The 18,006-nt window shown below is 39.2% G+C and overlaps 2 protein-coding genes across 3 annotated transcripts in view; both read right to left on the reverse strand.

Moving 5' to 3' along the window:
- Nucleotides 1–6,714, reverse strand: part of bsnb (bassoon (presynaptic cytomatrix protein) b) — a 62,099-nt gene extending 55,385 nt beyond the window's left edge. The window contains exon 1 of the mRNA XM_062415985.1: nucleotides 6,536–6,714. Within this exon, the coding sequence (XP_062271969.1) occupies nucleotides 6,536–6,714 (179 nt within the window). The remainder of the gene's footprint in view (nucleotides 1–6,535) is intronic.
- Nucleotides 6,715–8,861: 2,147 nt separating this feature from the next.
- bap1 (BRCA1 associated protein-1 (ubiquitin carboxy-terminal hydrolase)) lies at nucleotides 8,862–17,294 on the reverse strand. Of its 2 annotated transcripts, none has more exons than XM_062415444.1 (17): nucleotides 17,116–17,294; nucleotides 16,848–16,877; nucleotides 16,647–16,701; nucleotides 16,305–16,437; nucleotides 15,986–16,105; nucleotides 14,520–14,581; nucleotides 14,223–14,365; nucleotides 13,716–13,794; nucleotides 13,497–13,620; nucleotides 12,981–13,122; nucleotides 12,670–12,848; nucleotides 11,876–12,009; nucleotides 11,265–11,728; nucleotides 10,841–11,079; nucleotides 10,578–10,670; nucleotides 10,406–10,478; nucleotides 8,862–9,817 (listed from the first exon to the last, which is right to left on the reverse strand). In XM_062415444.1, exons 1-17 carry the CDS (start codon nucleotides 17,150–17,152, stop codon nucleotides 9,684–9,686), a joined length of 2,241 nt encoding a protein of 746 aa, XP_062271428.1. In that variant the 5' UTR covers nucleotides 17,153–17,294; the 3' UTR covers nucleotides 8,862–9,683. The 2 variants fall into 2 exon arrangements, with proteins under 2 accessions (XP_062271428.1, XP_062271427.1); XM_062415443.1 differs by having other exon boundaries at nucleotides 12,670–12,854.
- Between the last annotated feature and the right edge of the window lie 712 nt (nucleotides 17,295–18,006).

Below are 18,006 nucleotides of genomic sequence, written 5' to 3' on the forward strand. Positions count from 1 at the left end.
CACAGTCAACCACTGCAACATGTAGGTCAGGCTCAGTTTTCTGCAACACAGAGAGATGGATAACAAGCTGACCATTACGCAGCACCGCGACAACCTCTACTACGGAACCAGTACCCCTATCAGCAACAGACAGCACAGTCAGCACCATCTTATTCTACACATCCATCATAGGCTCATTTTGTTGGCTCAGATGCCCCATTTCAGCAGCATCCATCTTGGTAAATAAACAGAGAGTATCTTCAGGGCATCCACCAGCACCTGTACAAGGGGGACCCCAAAGAGCTTATAGAAATCTGAAGCCCACCATACCAGACTTTGTCCATCCCGACCCTAATGAATTCATAAGACTCAGAGTAGCCTTGTAGAACCCCCTCCCACTGGAGGGCACTGAATTATTTAAGTACCAGATCCTGATAAAGTCCTTAATACTGAAGATGGATTTAAAAGAGACCTCACCTTATACATAGCAAAAATAACAATGTTCCTTTTTGATACTCTGACTTTTTCTAATATAATACAATTGAAATATGGAGTTGCAAGTTCTTGAGAGGCACAAATCACAATAACAATAACAGTAACAGTAGCAGTAATGCTCGCTGAAAAACGTAACCACAGCAACCTTTTGGGCTGATCGAGGGAAAGACGAGGGGTTGATGGGAGAAAAATGATGAGTGGGTGAGTAACTATGAGTAAGGGAAAAATGGAGTTAGTGATTGAGGGGGTTAATGAATATAAGAGTAAAGGAACATTAGTCGCTAATTCATGCTGTATTTAGGAACTTTATTTAGTTTGTAGAGCCTGTGTCCTTTTAGTGCTGCATTATAAATATAAAAAGTAATTTATACACACAACTTAATGCCAACAAACAGCAGTACTTCCTCTCATGTGGTATATCTTAGAACCATTCAGCTATGACAATCTTTATGTACCATTAAAAGATTTTATTGTTGTTCACGGTGTGATATCAGACTACTCAAAATATTAGCCAACAGAGAGGCAAATGCTGAATATTTTATATGGTCTCTATCTGTTACTGTGAAGTGCTCCTTGTGGCTTGTTTTCACTCTTTGAAGCTGTTGTGTTCTGGCTTCAGCGATGTGTTCGGGTGGAACAAAGGTAGCACATGAGACAACAGTATTGTAAACTTTCAGTTGTCTTGCTCATTCCGGCCCTTAGGCATTAATGCAAATAGTCAAACAGGGATGGAGGATTACCACTGTCATAACAACTTAGACCTTGTATTGTCATGCCCGTCATCTTCAAAGACAGTCTCTGCAGCAGCTCTGCATCCACAGTGAGAGGAGGGTGGAAATAAAGGAAGGAATAAAGGAATTAAAATAGAGAATTGCTAGCACTGTGAGTCACTGCCGATGACTTGAGCTTCTGCACAACTCGAACCTTGTTCAAACCATCACTGGACTGTACATCTGAAACTGACAGCGTGCTGACTACAGCTATCGCTCTGTTAGAGGCTAAAATGGACTTCGAGAATAATGCTAAAGCTTCTGACCACTTATCCAAGTCTAAATCTTATATGCTAGTGTCCTCACAAGATAGAAGGTGGTTCCCCATAATGATTATCACTTGAATAGCAAGGACACCAAGTGGAGCCTCTTGTGATTTATGCAAAGCCTCGGGCATGGCTTATTAAGATTCACAAAAGACTTAAAACTGGAAGACACCTTTTCAAAAGATTTCTTTAGATATTCTCATCCATCAGCAAATGAGAGTCCGCTGAGAACAACTTGTGGCTTTGTGTCTCAAGCACCACAAATTGCCTGCTTTATCACAAAGTGAATACTGAAGGGTTTGTAAGCTGCCACTCTTCTGTAACAGGAGCTCCTTGTGAAACTTCCTATCGAGGGGAAGCAGAAAGAGAGTCGAATTCTCTACGCAGCCTCACTAATGTGACAATATCCCAGTGTCACTGCTGAAAAGCTAACATGGACAGCACACGAATGAACACAGCAGCTATAGGGCGATATCAATCATAGAAGATGCTGTGTATACTCTAGCTCTAGGCACGCAAACACACTGTGGAGCTGATGTTTTAAACAGAATCAGCTCAACCAGCACAGGTGGGACCCAGCAAGCCACGGCAAAGCCACGACAAGCCAATCGACATTTCTCAGTAGCAGAATATGGAGCGTGTCTCCATCCACAGAAAATGTGTTGGTTTATTTGTTTTAGCACACACCATCGTACAGCTTGATATATTAACAATTTTTATATCAATACTGGTTTTGCAAAATATATAATACTTTAAGGATCACTGATGTGTTCAAGTGTCAGAGCGTCTGATGATGTTCAAACTAATTTTCCGGTTGAATGCAGAATGAGGATACTTTCAATATCAAATCAAATAGAAGTTCAGTAACCTTTCAGCAGCCATCTTCAGCATCATTCAGCAGTGTTGTACCTGCACAATGTTTAAACTGACATCACTGTGTGTGTGTGTGTGTGTGTGTGTGTGTGTGTGTGTGTGTGTGTGTGTGTGTGTGTGTGTGTGTGTGTGTGTGTGTGTGTGTGTGTGTGTGTGTGTGTGTGTGTGTGTGTGTGTGTGAATGAAAGAGTTTACTGAACGATAAAGAGCATTGCAATTAAACAATTAACATCCAGTCACTTTATACATAAAATATGTATCAATTATTATTATCCTTTAAAAAAAAAAAGTTCATACTGAAATCGGATATGTCAAATACAATATGTCATCAAGCAAAGGGCAAATTATCTAAATGATGGCTACTTGACATTAGCTGGACACAGTATGTATCAGTGTCTCTGTAATAGAGATGTTATATGTTTCTTATTGATTTATACCTCTGACCAGTGGAAATAAAAACTAAGTAGCTCAGGCTTCAGAGTGAAACCCGCCTGGTGCCTTCCATTTAGTATTATTTGAAGTAGAAATATACTGGATGCATTAGGCTGGCTTATTATGTACATGTTCAAATGCACCTTTTGTATTAAATGACCAAACGCATGTTAAAGGTATCACGTTAAGTATAAATCCACCATGAAATGTCTCTTCATCAACACCAAACTATGGTTTTCATAAAGTTTTGGGTATGTCACTTTTGGAAGTAAAAATGGAAAGATGTAAAGATGTTTTTCAGAGAAAAATAGTTTTAACTTAATAATTATTCAGCAGAGCACATTGAACTTTGTCATGCTGTGGCTGCTGGGCCCTGGGCTGTTAGACGAAGATGTTTGCTGTGTTCAAGGGCTTTTCATAAGCTTCTGTCAAAAAATAATGAAAAATGCATCTGTTTAAATAAGCAGTGTTTGCTAGATGTTGTTAGTTTAAGAACTTGAGCAGCAAATAGCTGCTTTTGTGCTGCATTCGCAGAAAAATAAAAAGGAATCAGACACAAAGTTAATGTAATTAATTTTGGATCAAGGACTTCAATCAAGGTTGTTACAATATGCACTAAACTAAGTATTACAGTGTCTCTGACAGAGATAAATAGGCCATTTCTTATTTTCATTATTTAGCATAATTCAGACACTTAACAGATATTGTATCATTTAGCATCAGACATCCACAAAACATAATAGATCAAGAGATTTGTAAGTGAAAACTGACTGTCTTCCCTATAATGGTGAAATGCACATGCAGGAGCTGCAGTGCACCATATAAAAAACGTCACATACACTTCAAAACCACTACAAATGGCCCTTAAACAATGATCCTAAAGATAGCACACAAACTGTGCGTTACAGTGATTGGTGTCACACAGATGGATGTCAGAGCACACCAGTGTGTCTGCTGCAGCTAGACTAACCGCTGTGTCTATTCAGCCAAAATACTCAGTGTGGCACATGTAAGGTTAGCAGAGTTCAGTTTCAGCCACAGCTTAGTCTCTGTATCTTTGAGATGGACCATCTGCAGTCCAAAACCTACTGGGAAGTATGTGTTGATTCAGTCAGCTACATCACCAAATATAACTTTAAAAAATAAATATGTGTCTTGCAGAATTTCAAGCATTTTAAGTCACTTTGACACAAACTTTCAGCATTTTTTCAAGAAAGATGCTTTTGCATTATTGGTTTGAGTTGCGACAATCATTTGGTATGTGTAGGCTACACACTATTGCTAAAGGTAAATTAATGATGAGGGCATACTGTTTGAACACTGTCTTCAAACATGACTGTGTCAATTACTTTGATCTGTTTTATGAACTGTAGCTTTGTTTGGGTTTGTAATAGAATTTTGATTTCTATTGATTTAAGTGGCAAAATGATTTAAAGCCAACGTCAACGGCATATATGTTGAACATGCTGATTTATAAGCTATTATATGATTGAGCAAGCAATTAAGCTGTTAAAAAGAAAACAATGAGATGACTGTATAGCAGCAACACATTCAGCACCTTGTTGGAAGTGTCAGCGGCGTGCAACACAAAGCACTATTTCTTTGCAATGCTGAATGCTTGTCAGTGATGGTCATCAGGTCAGTATGACTGTGTACTTAGTCAGAGCTGTTATAATTACAGAAGAAAAAAAACATTGTGGTACTTTGTGAAGCAGGAAGGTAGGATGACGACCTTAGCTTCATGAATTCCTAGATATGTTCAGATTTTGCTCTTTGACTGTGATGAGTAAAACATAATATGGCCTGAAATAGAGGGAAAAAAACGCCTAAATGGAAATCACTTCTAGATAAGTTATATATAGAATATTACGTCCCCATTCATATTAATAGAGAAACTCATAAAATGCTCATTTTAATTAAGATGAAAGTCTCCTATCTACAGTTTCATTGTTTCTTACACACTAACAAGTTCTTTGTGGAAGGGTATTCTCAGACTGTGTGTGTGTGGGGCCATGATCTTAAGAAAACCATTTTAATCAGCCATATGATATACTCTTACTCTCTGTTTCTCTTTCTCTTTCTCTCTCTCTCTCTCTCTCTCTCTCTCTCTCTCTCTCTCTCTCTCTCTCTCTCTCTCTCTCTCTCACTGCCTCTGCCCCCCCTCCCAACTCTTAGCACACTCACTCTCTCAGCACTCACCATCACTTTATGAGACACCTTAGGGTGGGAACCAGAGAGAAATCAAGATATAAAAGAATCATGAGGCTACATGGGAGCTAACCTGCCCCTCAGTGAATATAAAAGATGAACAGTGAGTGCTTTTTTTCTCTAATAGAAACATGGAGAAGACCAAACACTATTAGAGGTATATGATGCTCTAGTTACAGCGGCAGACTCCTTCCAACCATTTTCTGTAACAGTACAAATCAAGCAATAAGTCAGTGACGAAGGAGGGATTTGTAGCAAAATGAAAACTGTCTATTTGGGTGGTAGGTTAACATGTGAGTACAGAGAGACTGTAAACAGGTGTGGCAAAGACAAGACAAGCTGTGCCTTTTGCTTGTGCGTATTCAGGTCTTCAACTGTTGAACTGTGTAATTAAGGCAATATCAGATCTTGTTGGAAGGCTAATCCCTCCCACACACCCACACAGAAAACACAGACCTAAAGGCTACTACATGTGACTAAACACTAATAATCTGGGTTATTTGGGTTTTTTTTGTTTTGAAAAAGCTAATATTTTAGTAGCTTGGATTTCTTTATTATAACCCAACAACTGGGTTTACTAATGTGACAGCTAAATAAGGAAATAGTGTCATGTAAGGCTGCCATAACACTATAATTGTGTCTGCGCTCAGTGTCTGGATTTCCTATGGAGAGATGCAACACCACTCCTCCAGAAGAAAATTATCCATTTTTCCTGTGGCGGTGAAAAACAATTTCCACTGACTGCTTATTGATTTGGATTGAGATCTGATAAGTGAAGCAGCTCCACTGATATACTGACCACTGATATATACGTTATGGTCCTGTGCTCACAATGACACCTGCGTTATCTGATGTCAGCATTGTCATCAGTGCTGACATCAAGACACAGACGTCTCATCACCAGGAGGAAGCTGATTTCTCACAATGACTTTGAATTCACTGATGTCGAAACATGCTCAGGAAATGAACCACTATAATGAAACCGACAGAGCCTCAATGTGAGATCCAATGCACTTAACATCACTGATATTTCCTATTTCTTTACCACCTGAAGCTGTGTGAATACTAATATTTCTGAGATTCATTCCCTAGTGTTTATATTTACTTGGCACTGCTTCACTATGATGGGAAAAACGTCCCCCATTCATTCATATTTAGTTCAGGACAGTCAGCGTAAAAACGGGCGTATTGAAGCGTTTGAAAAGCCATATTTACGTATTATTGATTCTACATCGAAAGCGTTGCATATTAGATTTGACTTCGACCCAAATTAACGTTGACTAATGGGGTGGTGCTGCCAAAAAAAATAGGTTTCAAGAGGGGGGTGGTGAATTGTGTTGACAAGGATATTGAAATAAATAATTAAGAACCCATGCAAGTCTATCTTCACGCAGTCGGATGATCCTAAAGCTATCTATGCTCCACATCGCGCAGATGTACAGAACACGCTACGCTGCCTCCCCCATTTCTTTCCACAGCTCGGCGGAGAAGCGTCCTAGCTATCGCAGCTACCTGTTAATCCCCGGCCCGGGTCCAGCCCCACTTCCTCCGGCTGGCGCTCCATTGCTCGGCTTGATGAGCTGTCCAGAGTCCGGTGGTGCTGAAATGGAAGCCGGAGCCCCCGCTGCAGGGACGGCGGGGCCGGGCTGTCCCGCCTGTCCCTCCCCTTCCATGCTCGCCTCGTTCCCCATCGCCTCGGGATAGGTGTCGACGCGGAGAAACGATGTTGTAGACGGTCCAACAGCTGTGACAAGAACTCAAATGAAACTCAGCGCTGCTCCCCTTCCGCCATCATCACCTACAATTCAGCATCCCCGCACGGAGCACGCGCGCTGACGGAGAGGGCGAGGGAGCGCGCTGACGCAAAGGGTGGGAACTGGAGTGCCTCGTACGTGCGCGCTCACTGAGCTCGGTTATCTCGAGTCACCACGCAAATACCTCTGAGCCCTGCGCGGCATATGACTGGAGACCACTGGGAGCTCACAGATCCAGTGCACGGCGAGGCGGGATGCACTGTTTGTTCTGTAATAGAAATCTGTGGTTCTCACAGTAGGGTCTGGGAACTCCAAGGGGTCCTTGAGGGGGTTCCAGTGGGTCCCCAGCAAAAATGGGAATCATTTATTTTCACTACAATTCCATCCATAAGTAATACAATGACAGAATGTATGACTATTATGGTCATGGGCTTCATACACTTTCTGTGAAATCTTATCAAATGAGGGTCCATGGTCTAATTTGTGTCAATTAAAAGCTCCTTGATGTGAAACAGTTTGAGGACCACTGACCTAAAGAATGGGTCCTTGCCAGAAACATAATCATCTTCTTGTTTGAAATGTGACACATGTGGCAGAAGGTGATTTTATTTTATCACAACATTTTGTAGAGCTGAAGCAATTGTTCAATTAATTGGTCAACCTCCAGAAAATAAATGAGCAACTAGGCTATATTTTCATAATCAGTTAGGCTGTCATTTAGGTCTGTTAAGCAATAAGTCCAAAAATGTACTGGTTAACCTCACAAATGTAAGTATATGCTGATTTTCTAAGTCATTAAATCAAACTGAATACTTTGGGGTTTTGGACTATTGTATGCATTTTTTGATTATTATCTTCTTACATTTTATTGACCAAATAACTGCTAAACTACTAAAGAAAATCTCAATAATGAAAATAACAAGGTTATTTTAGGTTATGTTCACAAGGTTTGATGGACTATGCATATGCATCCATCTAAATTATGAATATTTTTAGAGTCACAAGTCACAATGCCAATATTCTATCATAATTGAAAAATGTCCATAGCATGTTTAACAGTTACTAAATGGTTTTAAATAAAGCCAACTGCAGATCTTCTTCTAACCATATAGTACAGGCAAACTGTGGTGACATAACAGTACAGCATGGATTTGTTTGATTCAAACATCTGCTCCACAAAAATATGTGGCTGAGGTGTATTTTTCTTTTTAGCTCCCACTCCCAAATATTATGTGTAGATTCCTGCAGCCAGAGAGCCCATGTCATTACACAAGATCATCATACAGTATCAGTGCTCAGACATCCTTATTTTATTCCTGGAGAAATTAAATCTTAATTAATTAAATTCAAACTATCCATGAACCTTGCAAAATTGCAAACTTAAAACTTTCCTGCCGATGGCATAATCTAGAATATAACTCATGTTAAGATCTTCTATTTTACCCATCACAAGCTAAATATATTGTGCTGTACATTATGTGATTTAAGATGTTACACAGCTGTTCACTTACATGGATGAAAGATTATTTAGCATAGCATTTCACCACAAATAAGATACATTTTTAATTAGTAGGAAATAAAAACAAAAAAGCCAATGTAATTGTCTAAAACATGTAATAAAAACTGTAATTTAGGAAAAATGCAGCAAATCCAAAATACCAGTTCAATAATCATTATGAATACAACATAAAAGGTAAGGTGCTACAACATACAATAGTGCAACTACAAAAAAAAAAAAATACAAAAAAGTCCAATTTATTCGAGTGATATCCCCGACAGCATAGCACTGGAATGATTCTGATGGTCCCACTCCTCTCTAAATAACTGCTCTCCCTAGTGTACAATAACTGTCACTACACTAAAAGACTATCAAATAAACCTAATAAGGCTGATAACATTTGTAACTTCCAATTCATTACTTATATTAACAAGTTGTACTGTGAGGTCAAATCCTACATCAGCATAATGCAATACTGTCATTCGAAACACTATAATCCTGAATCGACCACTGCAGTCAAGCACTTGAAACAAAAATTAAATAAATAAATAAATTGGGATTACAGACAAGATGTTTTAAATGACTTTATTGAAGTATGAATTGGCAAGCACAAAGAACAAGTGAGCTCAGTGTACGGACGTGATGCTGAGCCAATTAACAGATACATATGTACAAAACACACGACTGCACAAGTGCAACTTCATTTTCACTCCGTTCTGAGGTGCATTTCAGGTACAAAAATAACAGGAGATTGTTTTTCATTTGCAGGATCTCGAAAGAAATACATACACAGCGAGAGATCCTTGATAGGCATTCCAATGAAAAGATGCATTGTGTCTCCTTTTCAAGTTTGAAATTGTTCACGAGGAATGTTGTTAAAAGATTACTTGAATGTTATATAGTGAATTACTGATAGTGAATACATATAAACTGACACGATGTTGATGAATGGAACACATGGCCTGTTTTTGTCAAAACATTCAATACTTCATTGGCACCGTAAAAACATCAGTGAGGGATACAGTGGAGGAAATATTGACTTTTTGTTATCAAATTGTAATTATGTGACACGTAAAAGAGATTCAAATAACTCAAATTGTACTAATAACCCTTCTGAGACAAAAAGCAGTCAGGTTCATTATTGGGGACATGCCTTTCTCATATTTACAAACGGGAGATAGAAGTGGCACAAGAAATGAAGTAAATTTACATTGATACTAAAATGGTAGTACATATATACATATGTGATAATAAAAAAAAAAACTGACCAAACAGAGTCAGTTTCATGAAGAAGAGGAGGCTCTGGCTAAAATACAACATTAAACTGCCTGTATGAGAGAGTTTCAGGAGTGCAGCAGTTTCTTTACTTTGATTGCTTGGTGCTCACAGGAGTTATGATTGTTTATAATCACTGGCGTTTGGCCTTGTAAGGTCTTGAGCGTTTCCTGCGATCAGGCTTCCTCTGTTTGTGCAAGCGGCCGATGCTCACTCCCTGCCGACGACGCACTGAAATGTTTTGCTCCACGAGGCTGGCCAGCATGCCTGCAGAAGATACACACACAGAATTAAATAAGGAACAAAGAAATGATGAAAACACCAACAAACAACAGATTTTTTAGCCTGTAAGTCATTTTTTTGTTTATGTCTGATGGTGAAAAATGTTAATTGTCTTTTTTTTCTTCTTGTTATTTTTGGGTGAATTATGCAAGTGTGTGCAGTAATGTCATACCTGCAGTGTTAATAGGAAAAAGTGGTTCTGTATGCATTTCTGATTGGATAGGTATAACTGGTAATACTCTGAACCTTAATTAAAAATGGAGAAAATGGTAATTCTTCCGTTATTCTATCTTGTCATAAAAAAATATTCATATTCAAACAATTAGGCATATTCCTATAGGGAGTAATAAGGCTTTTTGTTTTGGGGATGCTCACTACTCTGCACTTGTGACAGTCTCTTTTTGTTTTTTCCCCCTTCAGTGCAACACTTACCTCAGACTTTCAGTACAAAAAACATCCATAAATATGGTGTGATGTGAAAAACCTCAGATGTGGGCAGTGTGTGGACACCACCAGAGTGCAGGACGTTGTAGGTAGTAAATAAAAGAAGAGGAGGTAGTGATCTTTACTTACCTTCCTGGGCCAGCATTGATATAAAGGTGCAGATGAACTCATCATAATTATGGGTCCTCCTCTGATCATCAATCTGAACAAATGAAAAAAATATATTTTGATTGAAAGCTCATTTTAAAAACCAATGCCTCCTACAAAGATATTTGATTGGTTCTAGGTAAACAAAACCTACTTTGTATTTCTTTCTCTTTTCTACTTCCTCCTTTAGATACACCTCATAATTGGCAATGTCTGCCTCGACGCACTTGAGCAGTGCAAGCAGCTCCTGCAAGAGACAGAGTAAGATGAACTGCTGTGTTTGTTTATTATATATTTCTAGCATACAGCTCCTTAATTGGCAGCACTACTGTAATATAAAACAATCTTGGCAGACTGATGGCAGAGTAAGATACATACTACAGTACATTACAGCACTAGGAATTTTTCTGGACTTACTTTGGGTGAGTACTTATCCCCAGGGGGCTTGCTGTCCGTAGCAGTTTCCGTAGCGTTAAGCTTTTCCTTACTGGGTTTCACCTCTGCTCCATCTTTGCTCTCCTCTTCTTTCACCTCTACTGATGGTCCCTCATCTCCCTTGTTTACTTCTTCCTTTGGTGCTTTGAGGCCTGCTTGCTCTTTGTCTTTTATCTTCTCAGGAGTGGAAGGCTGCTTGGTGCCATCAGCAGCTAAATCTGCTGTACAGACAATAGACAGTCTGTCAAAACTACAAAACACCAACTCTTTATTATCATACTGTTTACTTCTACTGTCTTAAATGATTACAATTCCTAATGTCAAGTGACAGGATCAGATTGTTACTTCAGCAGAGGCCTTTAAACCACATGTAAAAATAACATGGATGAAAGCCTTTTGTACAGACCAGATGGAGGAAGAGCATAGATGACTCCGTCCTCCTGCAGATGTAGCAAGGCCATGCTGACAGAGGGACCCAGTTCTCTTACAGCACGGTTATGTCTGGAGTCTAGCCTCAGCATCTCATCTTCTCCAAACAGCACACGAGACAGATGGGAAGCCACTGGACTGGACGGGCGCGTGGCGGCCTGGGAGCGTGCAGGCGAGCGCAGCGGGGAGTTGAAGGCACTGCCGATCTCAGAAGCTGTGTCGGTACTTTCGTTGCTGGGTGTGGGGGAAGGCTGTGAAGCAGATGTGATACAGATGCCCCCGGTGCGGCCCTCTGTGCGTACTGAAAGAGGTGTGTTTAGGGCATCTTTCCTTTGGACCTCCTTTTTCAGTTTCTCAGCCAGGACACTCAGGGCAATCTGGCTTTCCATTCCAGTCCCAACACGTCCTGTTCGTGAACGTAGGCTGGCCTTCCGCCTAAATCTTTAAAAAAAAAAAGTTAACATAAATGCTAGAGCTTAAGCTTGAGGAGCGTAAAAATTACCTAAGCTAAATCTATCAAAGCAACAATTTTTTGACTTTAAGCAGCCTTCAGTCAGGTCACAATAGGTCCCACTTTACAATACTAACCTGTTTGATGTGCCTGCAGATCCAGTTACTTCCTCATCCTCATCCTCATAGTCATCTTCGTCATCAGAATACGGTGGTTTGGGAGGGCCCGGTATCCGAGAGCGACCAGCTCCAGCAGCTAGATCCTCCTCTTCCTGCCAATCAGAGAATCTTCAATAAATACTCAGAGAAAATTTGTTTACAGCCACAAAAATGATTAATGGACCAAAGAAAAAAATTGTATCTGAGAAAAAGAAAGACAATTAAAGTTTTAATTTTTACAGAATAATATTGGAGGCCGATGGAGAGCAGAGTGAGATCTGCCTAACTTGCTGGAAGTTTATTTTCATGGAAACAAAATTAGCATACTCCAAAATTTTGACGGACGCAAACATCAAATACATACAGTATTTCTCAAATCTGAGTAGAATCCTGACAAGGGAAACAATACATTAATAAACCATTAGTTGATTGACTGAACACACTGTAAATCTACAACTTCATACCAGTTCTAATTCAATTCTACTAAACTGATTAATCAATTAAGTTTTTAAGCAAAAATGCCTTAAATTTGTTCATTCAAGTATCAGAATCATAAAGATTTACCACTTTTTTATTTTCTCAAATGATTATTAATATCTATCTAAGAAAATTATTATTTGCAGCCCCCAAACACAACCCTAATCATACATTACAACCAAAGCATCTAAAGTTATTTATAGGCCAAAACTCGGGAAGAATCTGGTTCACACTGGTAAGTGATGAACAAGTGTCCTTTCTAAGCCAGGACCTTCACACCCCACTTCCCATCATACCTGCATTGGAGATTTAGCATAGTTGTGGTTGTCTAGGAAGGCAGGCAGGCGTTGAACAATAGGGTTGGGACTGGTGACTTGCTGGGAGCCTCCTCCTGCAGGGACTGGTGGTTTTCCCATGACCTTAGTGTTTCCTGAACGACTTGGGGCATCTTTAGACTGACCTCCTGACTCGTCCACTGAATCTAAAACAGGAGTAAATGTATTTAAATGCATCAGTTAAATGTTTGTGATAAATCCTGCCACAATTTACAAGACAAATAAATACATTTAAGAAAAAAAGACTGGGGGATAAAAGCTGCCTGAAGCACCTGAAGAAGCCTGATCAGCCCCTTGTGATGTAACTGGCTCCACATCTGCCTCCTTCTTGATTGTAGCGGTGCTATCGCCAGGAGAGGAAGAGTCCTGCTGCTTCTTGTCATGGACCAGCTCAGGTTGGGTGAGCCGGATCATCTGAAGATATGAGAAAATTTTTTAATAACCCTCCCAAAAGCACTTTGTCAGCAGACATGATTAGGGGGAGCGGGCTTGGATAAATTCTGACAGCTCTTAATTTCCCTTAAAAATTCCATTTGAAGACAAAATATTGCCACGCAGTATGAAAAACTGTTTACTATGACATGTTGTGGCAAAAGTTATTAAAATTAATCCATTTTTTTTAAATATGAGGTTGAACAAAGTGACAGTTCACAGTCATCTTAATGCCTATTCTCTCTGGCTCACTTAATTTAATCATCTAAACACACAGCTTTCATGTGTTTGTTGAAGACACTAAAGAGCTGTGGGACTGCGATCTGCCTGGGATGAGACTTCTATCAGTTCCTGACCTTCTGTAGACCCTCCAGAACTGTCTGTCGATTCCTCTTCAAAATTTCCAGTTTGGACTCGTACTTCATCCTGCGGTCAGGCACCACTGCCATCAGGTTGAAGCGGATGTCATGGTACGGCTCACTGAGAAAGAGGGGAGCCGTAGCATGAGAATGAAGCCATGAGGGGCTTATGTGGAAGTTGAACCTCCTCTGCTTACAAACTGGTTTAAGACTCACCCAGCAGTGGCCAGTCCAATCCTCTCCATGATAACTCGCCGAGCTTTATCAGTCCATTCCTCCTCCTCTCCCCAGGGCCCTGAAATATAGTGTAATATTATAGTTTCTTAAAAATATGAGTGTTTCGCGACAGCAGAAATTAACAAAACATCACTAAAGGCATTTATACAGCTCCAAGGAAAGAAAAGCCTTAGAATTATACTTTCTTGTAAATAAATGTGTTTAGATAACAATCAGTTTGCTTGGCCTTTTCTAGAAGAACACTCCAACATCGATTAGGGGCTTTGGGAGCAAAAGGTCCCTTTTTTATTCATTTCATTCATTTTGGACTAAACAGCCAGTGAGTCTATGATTGAAGATTTCAGGCTATGCACTGTAGGGGTTGAGGTGTATGAACACTGCTACCTGAAAAGTGGCTTGAAATCAAATCAATCTTGAATGTAGTAACCAGAATAAAGATTGTGACAAAGTAGTACAAGTAAGTACTGCATCAGTATATACTCTTACCGTGGTCAATGGGGTAAGCCTTGAGTCCATCGAGCTCAAAGAGGCGGTCTTTGATGGGCACATAGCTGACAAAGTGAAAGGCTTCCATGGTGCGTACTGCACTGATCCCATTCTGTTTCTCTGGCAGGTGTCTGGGCTCCGGTCTCCATAGAAACACAGAAAGAGAGCTTGAGAAACTGATCAATGCACAAAGCCTGACATCTCCTTGAGGGTGGCAGACCAATCACACACGTTTTTTTTCTCCACAGAATCAGATCCACTTCGAAATGTAACAAGGAACCACTGACTGAAACTTACCTGGCATGGCTGTTATGTGCTCTGGCAAGCTCGGGGGCATTTCCTATTGCATAACCTTTACTCTGGAAAAAAACAACATGAAAATTGAAAGTTAAACATGACAGTAGGTTGGGCGAGAGAGAGCATACAAGTGAGCAATTCAGACCACATTTGCATTCCATGCGGCTAATTATGCTTTGTCCCCTCCTAACTTTTTCAGCCCCTAAATGGATTTAGGAGGAGATGAGGAGCAAGAAGATGCTCCCAGAGGAGCTTGGAGCGAGGAACCATAACTGCAGACATTTTTCTTAAACAGACAGTTACACCCTATTCAATCAAAATCTAGTTATTGATTGAACAGCTGATCTGGTGGAACAGTGAAGAACATGCTGGACTGCTGTGGAAAGAGCATTACTGTGATATTAATATTGCATCATTATAATACTGCAGATTAAGTAATCTACCTGTGGAAACGATACTATCAATAGCTCTATAGTTATTCATAAATTAAAAATATTACATCTGTGTAAAATCTGAATCATGAAAATAGTCTTTTCTCCTTTTTTTTCATAAGCCCAAATACTTTTATTTTCTTATCGTGCGTTCCAAGGCCATCTTGGTTCATCCAGGAAAAACATTCAGCTCTACAGTGATATACAGCTGAAGTTATTATCATCATCACTATGATTTCAGCCTAAGCCTGAAAAGTACGTTGTACTCTCTGTTGCTGCCAGCTGTAAATCTAATTTTAAATGTAGCTGTTTTTATGGTTTCCTGACATCCACTCTGTTACTTCAGTAATGCACATTTTAATCTTGCTAATTTGTGTCATTTCTATCAGTCACATTCTGTGATGCTGCAATAGATTTATAATTGGTATAATAGTAGCAGTCATCAGGCCCCAAGTGCTTGTCTTTTAAACTTAAATAAGTTACCGTTACGTATTTCTACACATTTGACAATTGAGATTCTGCGCATCATGAGTAATCGCAATCTCCTAAAAATGATGCTGAAGGAAGGGACGATGTTCGGTTTAGTAAACAGTTCCTCTGTCCTGGGGTCTCTTCCTTGTGTCTCTCTCTCTCTCTCTCTCATCCCTTCCCTTCTCATCTCTCTCTCCTTCTCATCCCATGTCAGCCAAATAAAAATCAACCCCAGAAGGTCACAGCTAATGCATGGATTTTAAAAAATTATGTTAAAAGTAATATAACTAGATGGATAAGCTTGGAAATCTATGTCCATTTTTTGGAGCTGTCCACTCTAATACATTTAATCTAAAAATAGATGCTTCTTTCCTAACCGATTTTCACTCTTTCTTTATAGATCCTATATAGGTTTTGTCAAATTACTATGATCTCTCAACATGTTGCAGCCAAATGAAAAACAAATCTGAGAGCTGACTGTCAAATAGAAACTGAAGAAAAAGCACGCTAGTAAATTACACTAGAAATAACAGACATACATGAGTGAGTGTGGGGTCATCTTACCTCTGGACTAAAGCCTTTTGTGAAAGCCTTCATGCGACTAAGAGTGGTGCCGAGCTCAACGCCACTGCAGTTCAGAAGCACACTCAGCAAGGCATGGGTAGCACATGAATTTGGTATCAGCTGTATAGAAAAATTACAGCATAAACACCCAATAAGTCAGGACAATAATCAATTAAGAGCAACATTACATTAGGGACAGCAGTACTAAGCTCTGAAACTTAAAAGCTCCTAAATAATCTAGTGTAATTTCAATAAATAAATCAGTTTGTTCAGTAATCATTCAGAAAGCTACACATGATTACAATAACTAATAACTTACCTGGTGAGCAAAGAACATATCATTTACAATTTCCTCATCAATGACAGAGGTTTCATCCACCAAAGTGTTAACTTTCCTCCTGGATCGACGTTCCTCAATCCACTTGAACAGGAAGATGAAGCCATAGACAGGGCTGAAACAAAGAATTAAGTACAAATACTTTTCAACATGAAGTTGCTGAAGTCCAAAAAAAGTGCAGGAGCTTCATTATAACAACAGACAACCCAAGCATTAATTCGTACATAAACTGTAGTTAAAATTTTGGATACACTTTCTCCTTCAAGTGAATGGGATGGTTTCATTGGTAGCTACTGCTCACCAGACAGATTTAATGTTACATACCTTTGACATTTGCTTTGCAGGTCATATATTTCCTCTACTTGGACTCCTTTGACTCCTACAGACCACAACAAATCTCGGTTTTACCACGATTGCTTTCACCATCACATAAATACAAGATTCAAATTCTGGTGCTTTCTGCAATATTGTGTCTTTTTTCCACATTGCAGCAATACGAAAGGTTTCTTGAAATGAAATACTCACCAAAATCTTCGACCAGCAGAGTGAACAGTCCTGAAATTGTAAAACATTTAATTCAGTGTTACTCGTCCATATTAATGCAGTATGTTGTCTTCTCTGAGATGATGGATCGAGTAACCTTCATTTTTAAGAAGACAATACTCTTTAACATTACAATTCGCCATGTTCATATGTTCTGTTGAGTTTTAAAGTCGAGCTGCTTAAGAAGCTAAACTGTCCATCTGGCTTTACGTAGAAGCTAGCGTTAGTTAGCTGAGCTGAAATCTCTCACCTGGGTCACTCTCGAGCTCCAGCCAGCCTTTATTCATCTTTGCATTTGTCCGCAGTTGACTAATATTAAGAGACTAAGATGTTTTCCAGTCCATGTCCAACACAGGAGTAATAATAGTTAACGACACCGCTGCTGTATCCATTCACGACACAACACTGCAGCTCAAGATAAACACAATAGACAGGCCGCCTACAATCAACGTCATCAAATTACGACGACGGTCGCAAAAAAGTCCGACCCGCGACTTCCTGTAGTCCGAACAAGAGCTTCCTGTAGTCCTAAAGAAGAGCTATTTGTTTGTTTGTTTAGTATTATTTATTTTGTGTATTAACTGTGATAACACATTTAAAACAATACCCGTTATTAGTTAAGTAACAGTGAGGAAAACATAGATTAACAACAAAAAACAGAATCGTGATAATTGTAAATAATGAACACAATTCACATCATAAACTAGAGCCTGACTGATATTTGATTTTTAGCAATTATCCCTCAAATATGGTTATCAAACATTTGTGACAAAGATGTGCAATGGAGGCCGTGATATTTAACAATTAAACAATAAATATTATTGTGTAAAATTACATCAGTGCACTGAAACTATAATTAGCTCTGAATTAAAAAAAAAAAAAAAACCCACAAAGGACAAAAAAAAGCATGCATATAATAAACCTGAGTTAATAAAGTATACTATGATCAAGTATACTAAAAATGCTGCTTATATGACTTTTTTTCAAAGTATTTATATATCAGCATATATTGGACAACATATCTGTGATAGGTCAATATCTGCTGATAATATTGGTTCCCTGATCTATTGGTCAGGCTCTACTATAAACACTGTAATTATCTCTCTATGGTGATTATTAGTTATGGGTTTTTTTGTTTTTT

The sequence above is a fragment of the Scomber scombrus genome, chromosome 3, assembly GCF_963691925.1.
Source record: "Scomber scombrus chromosome 3, fScoSco1.1, whole genome shotgun sequence".
In the NCBI taxonomy this organism is placed as follows: Eukaryota; Metazoa; Chordata; class Actinopteri; order Scombriformes; family Scombridae; genus Scomber; species Scomber scombrus.

Bases quoted from the DNA above. Each gene is read 5' to 3' on its own strand.
- bap1 (XM_062415443.1), bottom strand. From the start codon at position 17,152: ATGAATAAAGGCTGGCTGGAGCTCGAGAGTGACCCAG. The intron at 16,878-17,115 runs GTGAGAGATTTC...TTACAATTTCAG, and splicing joins GGAGCTCGAGAGTGACCCAG to GACTGTTCACTCTGCTGGTC. The intron at 12,855-12,980 runs GTGCTTCAGGCA...CTCCTGTTTTAG, and splicing joins GGCTGATCAGGCTTCTTCAG to ATTCAGTGGACGAGTCAGGA.